General features: G+C 40.8%; 1 protein-coding gene across 1 annotated transcript; it reads left to right on the plus strand.

Moving 5' to 3' along the window:
- The first annotated feature begins 5,070 nt into the window (after positions 1 to 5,070).
- Positions 5,071 to 7,810, plus strand: amer2 (APC membrane recruitment protein 2). Its single transcript, XM_016278884.1, has one exon. The coding sequence runs from the start codon at positions 5,263 to 5,265 to the stop codon at positions 7,225 to 7,227; it is 1,965 nt and encodes a 654-aa protein (XP_016134370.1). The 5' UTR covers positions 5,071 to 5,262; the 3' UTR covers positions 7,228 to 7,810.
- The last annotated feature ends 1,635 nt before the right edge of the window (positions 7,811 to 9,445 follow it).

The raw sequence follows: 9,445 nt of genomic DNA on the forward strand, positions 1-9,445 counted from the left end.
ACACACACACACACACACACACATATATATATATATATATATATACACCTTGCTACGTGTACTGTGTTAGGCTAACCGAGACTTGTCATTTGCACTTATATATTGTTGCTCTTTTGTTAGTTTTGACTGCTTTTATTGTCCTCATTTGTAAGTCGCTTTGGATAAAAGCGTCTGCTAAATGACTAAAAAAAAAACAATGGTGAAGTGTTTTCTGATGAATAAGTGAAATGTGTCCACATGATAAGCACAGGTTCATCCAAATTACCCAAGGAATTACATAACCACTCATTTTTCTAATAGGCACTGTCTAAGTCTGTGTTTATTGTGGTTATGGACCTGAATTTGATTCTTGATAAATTCAGACTATTATGGAACATAACTGATGTCTCCAGTAAACAAACTTTGTCACTTCCTTTGATTTCCCCACGCAATATCCATTTCCATGTGCGTTTTAAATGTTTTATGACGTAAAAGCTTTCTATATCCGTCTATATTTCTTAATATAATTATTGTAAGCTTTATTGTAAAACTCACCCCTGCGAGAGGTCACAACAGGATGTAAAGCTGTGTCACGTGACTCCGTAAGCCGGGTTTGTTTTGCAAATCTGAACACCGCTGACGGGACGCGTGAAATACATCCGCGGGTCAGACTGTATTAATAAGACGCTAAAGCCGCTCAGCTCTTAGTAGAAATGAAGTAATTCTGGTGAGTGAGCGGGGCCTTATAAAAATGTACCGTGACATATTTTGCAACGTTTATGAGCCACGGGTTTCTCGGGAATTTCCTACTATGGTTTTTTTTAGAATGGCGGTGTTGGATTTATTTTCATAATCATTCATATTGTAGAACACAGCGTGAACATTGTTTCAGGAAATGTTATTCACAGACCTTATTTTAATATGATCTGTTACGTCATGACAACGGAACAGCGCAAACATTGGTAGCTTACATCAAAAAAGCAGATCATATATTCATTTATTATGATTAGCCTATATACTAAAATAAATCTGATTTTGGCTGTATTTTTCATAAATGCGACTTATTCTTGTAATTATGATTTTTATATGTCATAAATGTCACTTTATATCTTACAAAGTGACTTTATATCTCATGTGACTTGATCTCATAATTGTTACCTTAGATCTATGTGATATATTTCTTATTTTAAACTATATATCAATTTTTTATTTTAAACTTTGAAGTAGAAATGGGCTTCCATAGTAAATAAAACGGTATATGTACAGAAAATATCAATCTTAATACACTAATAAGGAAATTGTTACTGAATACAAAACATTTTTGGTATTTATTTTTTTTTATTTCTAATTTCTAATAATTACATTAATTGGTTATCATAGGGAAAACGAGTCAATGACTACAGCGATTTAATTCTCATAAGCGTTAAGTACACAACACAGAAATTCTTGATTCATTTCGATAATCATTAATGGCACCAAACATCATGAAAATCATGTGATTTAAGTATTTAGAAAAAAAACCTGTGCTAAATTCCCAAACCTAGTGGTAACTAAAGTATTTTTACAATTGACCCTGGTATATTTTTGTGCCTGCCTGACTCCTTCTCATAGTGATTAAACTAATCACATAAAGACGCTGCCCCATCTACCTATTATTTACCACAATGACATGACAACATATGAAATGACAACAATGTTTGAACAATCTCTTTTTCATTTGCATGTTAATATTGTCTATGGGAAGGTTAAACCGTTTGAGGTTAAAATGGTTTATAGCACTCTTTGTCTTCTATTTGAGTGCGTCCCAGTTCATGAGAAGATTTGTCTTTGGCTTAAAACACTGCCATTATTGATGTCCCTGATCCAGTCTGGCCTTGACAAACTCCACAATAAGAGCTGTGCTGTGCTTTGAAGAATCTGCACACACCTTTGTCCTATTCAGCTGCAGATAATGGGGGGGAAAGCAGCATTGTAAAATCTGAGCAACACACCCTTATTAGCAAACAGTCCAGCTCTATTTTGTCCAAATGTCCTAGTTTGTTTCTCAGGAGAGTTTTGTCCTTGGCAGCAACAGGGATGTCACTTTAGGGGTGGATGATGTGAGCACTGTGTTTATCCACCGAGGTGAAACCCACAAAATTGGACTGCAAACTGAAGTAGTTTCTTTCTTTCTTTCTTTCTTTCTTTCTGTTTCTTGCTGTTGGTCTCCTAACTTTACTCATGTGGTTCTGGTTAATTTTTCTCCATGTGCAGACAGGCGCACTCTTTGTCTTCTATTTGAGTGCGTCCCAGTTCATGAGAAGATTTGTCTTTGGCTTAAAACACTGCCATTATTGATGTCCCTGATCCAGTCTGGCCTTGACAAACTCCACAATAAGAGCTGTGCTGTGCTTTGAAGAATCTGCACACACCTTTGTCCTATTCAGCTGCAGATAATGGGGGGGAAAGCAGCATTGTAAAATCTGAGCAACACACCCTTATTAGCAAACAGTCCAGCTCTATTTTGTCCAAATGTCCTAGTTTGTTTCTCAGGAGAGTTTTGTCCTTGGCAGCAACAGGGATGTCACTTTAGGGGTGGATGATGTGAGCACTGTGTTTATCCACCGAGGTGAAACCCACAAAATTGGACTGCAAACTGAAGTAGTTTCTTTCTTTCTTTCTTTCTTTCTGTTTCTTGCTGTTGATCTCCTAACTTTACTCATGTGGTTCTGGTTAATTTTTCTCCATGTACCCTCAAGCAGACAGGCCTCCCATGGCCCAGAGAGCAAAGAACGAGTATACAGACCCAAACTGACCTGAAGAAACAATGGGTGTGGTGGCACATTCCGTCTGCCATGCCTCAGGGGCTGCTGACAGAAATGGCAAACACAGGTGGGGAGTTTTGGTCCAGTGCAGCAGACCTGAAACCAAAGCTGAATCAGAGGCCAGGAAGACTTGACCTCACTGAAACGGCTGCACGGTATCTTACCTTCACACATACACATACTGCAGGTTCTGGCCCCCCTGTACATTGTGTGAATGTAGACATAGTTTCATGCCAGTGAGGTGGAAGAGGAGGCCTGTATACAGATAGGGGTGGATGGGTAGGCACATCAGTTTCATGGGGATTTCTTCAGGCTGTCTTAAGAGATTCTTAAAAACAAGGGAAGAGGGTCAAATAAATAAGGATGTTGGTATCATTATTTAGCACTGATGTCTTTGTTTCAGAGTTGCTGGATGTAAATTTGCTGTAAATGTAAATATATATTTTGTGATTTGTGGATTTGTAGGCCTGGAAAAGGCTTAGAAATTAATAGAATCTTAAATAAGCCACATAATTTTTTTTATAGTAAATAGAATGTATATTTATATTAAGTAGCAATGCCTCTTAACATTAGGGAGTACATTAAGTATCAATAACTATCAATAATTTAACAACATTTATTAATTTAGGTTAATATTTCTACATATACTAATAATTAAGAATTAATTTATCAAGTTAATAATAAATAAATAAACATGATTACCAATAAATTACAGTATATCAATTAATATTAACCTAGATTGATTAATGCTGCAAAAAATGTTTATTGTTCATTCATGATGCTTGAATTGAGCGAATTGAGATAAAATTGAATTGAGTTCATGATACCATGAACTGAACCTTCATTTAAAGAGATATACATTTTTTCAAGTTGCACAGATATATATAAAAAAGTATATTTCATTGTTAGAAAGTTATTTTTTGTGTGTGTGCAATCTCCATAAAGGTTTTTTTTTTAGATCCATATGAGCTTGGCTTATGAATATTAATTAGGTGATGTAAGTTTCACTCAGTAGTCCTAAATGAAAGGTGAGGGCTAACCATAGTAAATTACCACTTGCTAATTGCAAGTTTATGCATTTTACTGTCATAGCAACTGTCTGTTAGAGACCTTTGCTTCATTCTTATTTTCATGGTGGTTGAAACCTTTGACAAATAATGATTATTTCACAAAAAGTAGGGGAGACCTGTCTCTTCAGTTATAATGGTTGCACCACCCTCAACCAGTATATATGAACAACTAGAAAAGTCATGGGAAAGTCACTGAAATACATTGGTCAAGGTGTGGGAACCCAGTCTATTAGCTAATGTTTCTCACCAAATGTCACCCCTGATGTGTATATTTCAACCTCTAAAAAAAGAAAACCCAAAAGCTTTCAGTTGTTTAGCTACTATTGCTCACAATTGGACAAACTAATTGGTGTTGTGTAACAGTGGTGGAGTGTGGTAACAGGAGTCCCCCTGGGCCCATATGCTGGGGGCAGATGGACTGTGTGTTATTGAGGGGTACGTTGAATATAATCAACCACTCCAGATGGCCCAAAACAGGTGAGGACCACCAGCGTGAGCTGATCTAATCTCATTTAAATTTCATCAGCCATTTCTCTAAACCGCTTCAAGTGTGTGTTGTGAATGCATTCATTATAAGTGAGTGAAATGTTTTATCTTAATCTGCCTCATGTCTTCATACTTGTAGTTTCTCCAATCAGCAGCTTTTGCTTAAATTCTAAGTACAGACGCTACAGCGACCACACAACTCAAATGTTTTCTTGAGCCTTTTCATCTGAGGGGGATTTTTAGTGGCTTATGTTCATTTATACTGAGAGGTTTGTACTCATTCCATTTATTTCCCCTAATATTCCTGATCGTTGTAGCATTTCTGGAAATGACCACATGTGATTGCTTTTCAAAACAAATTCATAATGCAACACTAATTCCATTATGACCTCCATGAAAACATGAGTAAAGAATGCAAAAACTTTCTGTCTAGTATGTATACACACGCACACATATTTGTACACTGTTGCACTCACATGCACATGACAACAATCATGATGTCAAAAAGCAATACACTCATTCTCTACAGCCCGCATGTAGATGCATATCACGCTTCTTCAGTGAGATAGAGGGAATAATTGAGACAAGAAAGAGAAGAAGTATATGTGATGTTTGCAGTGTGGGGGATGAGGGTATGTTTGTGTGTACAGAGGGGGTGAGATGTGGGGGCGGAGAGAAAAAGTGCTGGCTCGCCTCCAGCACTGACGAAAGCTGCTTAACCCTCCCAGTTACCATAGAGACTGTCAGGCGCAGCCACCAGTGTGAGAGAAAGAGAGCGAGGCAGGGAGAACACCAACAAGCAAAGGCAGAGGATAGAAGTGGCGAGGGAGAGGAAAAGGAAAGAAACAGTTAGAGACAGGGTAAAATAAAGGGAGAAGAAGAAAGAAAGAAAAACAGAGGGTGCAGTAGAGATAGTGGCAGAGATGGAGGTTCAAAACGAATGCAGTGATCCGCCTCCATGTGATCCTCAGCCAACAGGAAAGCTCAACAAAGCCGCCTTCAAGCTGTTCGGCAAGCGTAAGTCCGGCAGCAGCATGCCGATCATCTTCTCTGTCAAGAACAAAGGGGAGTCCACCGGTAAAGCCGCTGGCAAGACGCTGGAGCTGGTTAGGAGCAAAACCCATGATGGCTTAATAACGGACACTCCTTCAGAGCTTGGTGGCCACCGGAAAGAGGAATCTGCCAGTAGCGACCAGCTCCACGCCGGCACACCAGATGGTGTGTCCACTGCCCCCCTCTGCAGCTCCATCACCAAGTCTTTCAGCTTCTTCTCTTTACTGCGCCGGAGCAGCAGCCGTGCAGGAGATGGAACTACTACGGTGGCACGACGAGGACGAGGACTTAAGGGGCTGTTCAGCAGCATGCGTTGGCGGCGGAAGCCCCAGGTTCAAGAGGACTCCTTGGAGGTGGGCAAGGAGGTAAAGGAGGGAGACCTAATCATTTCCTCTTGCTCCGGCAATGTGAAAATGGAGAAGGACATAACACTAACTCTTGAGCCCCTGCCGCAAGTGTTTGAGGAGCCTCCTCTCCCAGGGGAAGCTGAGAAATGGAAGGCAACATCTATGCAGGAATTACAGGGTACTAATGAAGAGGAGTGTGGTAATTGTGGTCCTCCCCTTTCACAACAACATACAGTCACTGAGGAGTCTCCAGCTCCTTCTCCACTCCGAGCCCAGACAGAAGGGCTCCAACCTGATAAACAAAGCAGTTCGACACACCTGTCCTCCATTCCGACCTGCGCTTTGACCCCTCCAATGGAGCACAGCACAGCTGACCCACAATCTGAGCAGTCTGTGGATCGCCTATGTTCCATGTTCACTGATGTTACTTCACTAAAAAGCTTTGATTCTTTAACAGGCTGTGGTGACATCATCGCTGATCCAGAAGAGGATTCTGGGAATGGGGGAAGTGCCACGAGCAGTGGAACCGGTAGCAGTAGCGGGGGATGCATGGGTCGCAGATTAAGTGGAGCGGGGACAATTTCAGAGAGATGCTCTCCTGCCAAGCCTCCACTTCCTCCTCAGGTCAGTAGCATTACATCTGTCCATGCTTCTTGCTACATGCCAGCCCACCAAAGACCACGTGCAGCCCCTAAAAAGCCACAAGGTAGTGGAGTTGTTGCTTACATGGGTGGCGGGGAGGAGATGGCTAGTCCAGAGGCGGTTGATGATGCTGACATGCAGGGTCTATGGCATATGTTGCCCCAGAAGGGTGAAGACTCCCCAGCCCTACGACGTGCAGAGCCTGTCTTGCATCATGCACCAACCCGCCTTGAGAAGAGGCCAACTCAAGTAAAGGCACTTGGCCTCAGTAAGATCCCTGTGAGTGGAGGTAGCAAGATGGGAAAGCAGCAACCCTCACGTCCCTCACCTCCCCCTGTCGATAAAGAACTCCAGGATGCCCCACCAAGTGATGAAGGCTACTGGGATTCTCCCACACCTGGCCCAGAGGATGAGGATAGCACCTTCCTACGTCGGGAAGGTTTGCTGAGGGACAGCTGCTCTGGAGATGCACTTTATGACCTCTACGATCCCGACAGCCCTAGTGCTGCTGGCTCTGATGATGATGTGAGTTCACCAACAAAATCTGCAGGTGATCTAAAAATTAACTTGCCTTCCCCAAAATGCTCATCTTCCACCACTTCCTCATTCTGTTCCATGAAAGGCAGCACCAGCCTACCTCGAGATTCCAAGATCCCTATTAGTGTGAGGCAAACACCACCTTCCCATTCTTCCAGCCAAGGTGCACTGTCTTCCAATCTTAGCCCCACTTCAACTACCCCTCCTAAAAAGACTGATGCCCCACCACGCACTCGAATCCCTGTCTCGAAGGTTCCTGTCCGTCGTTCCGGCAACAAGAGCACCCCCACCTCACAAAGCAGGAAGTAGAGAGCTTGGAGGCCCATCAGATGTTTCTGACAATACAAATCTATCACAAGAGCTTTAGGCCAAAACACAATGTTTTTTAATATAAAGCAATCAACTTACAATTATTTGATTTCACCCATTTACTGATGACTATATCTTTACTGTGTTTTTACATCTTTCGAAATGATTTTTTTGTGATGTTGCATATTACACCCTAATGTAATTAAGAGTTTTGTAGAATGGACTGCTATATGTAACACATGACATTCATAATAATGTAATCTTGAAGTTTTTTTTACACCAGCCTTTCAAAGAATAATAATGTGAGAATGCTGATCCTAAGAAGAATGTTTAATATCAAAAAGTTTCTCATTCCCTTCCATTGGATCAGTGAAACTGTGCTAATGTCTTGCACTGTCGTCCCACAAGCAATGTGTAAAACGCAGCTGCAATCTTTTATCTCTCCAGTATTTTACATGTAATGAATTTGGAGACCTGTGTGAGATTAAACCAAGCACTTCAGACACTCCTAAATAAAGCTGCATGGAGTCTTGTACATTTAAACTGGATCAGGGAACAGCCTTTTGTTCAAGACACTCTGATGAAAAGTAAAACATTCTTTTTACTGAATCTTCGATTTTCTTACTCTTTTATATTGGACAAGGAACTCCCTGTGACCTCACTGTGGATATGTGTGCACTGCTTGTTTTGTCTTTTGGAAAACACGACTTGCAAAAAATAAATCCCTGGATTGTGAGTATCCTCTTTTTTCACAGTGGTTTGTACTACTCCCGCTAACCTGGACATACTGAACTGGATATTTTTGAATGTAGCATGACATCATTCTACACAAAGGTCTGTTTAATTTGCCTGCTCACTACTCAATAAATTAAGGAGAGAGAGATATGGAGAAGCCCATATATATAATGAATTAACTGTCTTCCGTCATGTGACCATTCTTCTGGAAATGTTATCACCCTTTGGCTCTAAGATTTGGACTGGGCTTCCATAGGAAGGTTTCAAGTGAGCAATTACTGCAGAAATCGTCATCTTAATCAGTATTTTTGGTGAGTTTTCCAGTATAAAATACCAAAATGACCTTAAAGCAACATAAATTGACTTTTATAAAAAAAAATAATAAAAAAAACATTTTCACAAGAAAAAATAGTGATTAAGAATTTTTGTTTTTTGCAGTATTTGGCTTGATCCACCAGTCAGTAATACGGTTAATATATTTTTTTTTCTTCACCACTAGGACATTTTATGTGTAAACTGTAAAACATTTTTCTCTTGAGAAGGCCCATGACATGCCTTCTGTCTTTTATATGCTTCCTTTATTTAAATTGTTCTTTATTTAATAAATAAAACAACTCTCAGTGTACATCCAGGAAGTGGACATCTATTCAAGTGTGAATGCCTGCATCATTTTCCACACACATAACAGGGCCATGTGGGCAGCTTACATGTTAGCTGTTTTAATCGCTGAGACATAAAGGGCATCATGGTTGTCTTTTTTGCAGCCAGCAACAGTCTGCTGGGATTTAAATCCCACCCATAAGGAAGATAGAAGAAAGCTGGTTTGGGTTCAGCTGTCGGCGTGAATCCGGTTGACAAAGGGAGGTGTATACTGTGGGTTATCGGGGAGAATTATGGGCTATTCTTCTTCCACTCTCATGGATCTGTTATTGATGTGGTTTTGGGAGAGGGAGGTGAAAGAAGGAAGTGCATGTGGAGTGAATACAGATAAGAAAGAGCTATGCTTGATTTAGTGCTTGTTCATTAAGGCCAAGTGGAGACATGGATGTGTGTGTGTGTGTGTCTGAAGGGGGGATTTGGTGCAGTCCCAACAGTAATGGTGCAGCGAAAAAAAACATTCATTTAATAAATAAAACAACTCTCAGTGTACATCCAGGAAGTGGACATCTATTCAAGTGTGAATGCCTGCATCATTTTCCACACACATAACAGGGCCATGTGGGCAGCTTACATGTTAGCTGTTTTAATCGCTGAGACATAAAGGGCATCATGGTTGTCTTTTTTGCAGCCAGCAACAGTCTGCTGGGATTTAAATCCCACCCATAAGGAAGATAGAAGAAAGCTGGTTTGGGTTCAGCTGTCGGCGTGAATCCGGTTGACAAAGGGAGGTGTATACTGTGGGTTATCGGGGAGAATTATGGGCTATTCTTCTTCCACTCTCATGGATCTGTTATTGATGTGGTTTTGGGAGAGGGAGGTGAAA

Source organism: Sinocyclocheilus grahami, unplaced genomic scaffold, assembly GCF_001515645.1.
Source record: "Sinocyclocheilus grahami isolate Dianchi unplaced genomic scaffold, SAMN03320097.WGS_v1.1 scaffold126.1, whole genome shotgun sequence".
NCBI classification, from domain to species: domain Eukaryota; kingdom Metazoa; phylum Chordata; class Actinopteri; order Cypriniformes; family Cyprinidae; genus Sinocyclocheilus; species Sinocyclocheilus grahami.

What these genes read in the sequence shown, in the direction of transcription:
- amer2 (XM_016278884.1), top strand. Translation starts at nt 5,263, where the DNA reads ATGGAGGTTCAAAACGAATGCAGTGATCCGCCTCCATGTGATCCTCAG.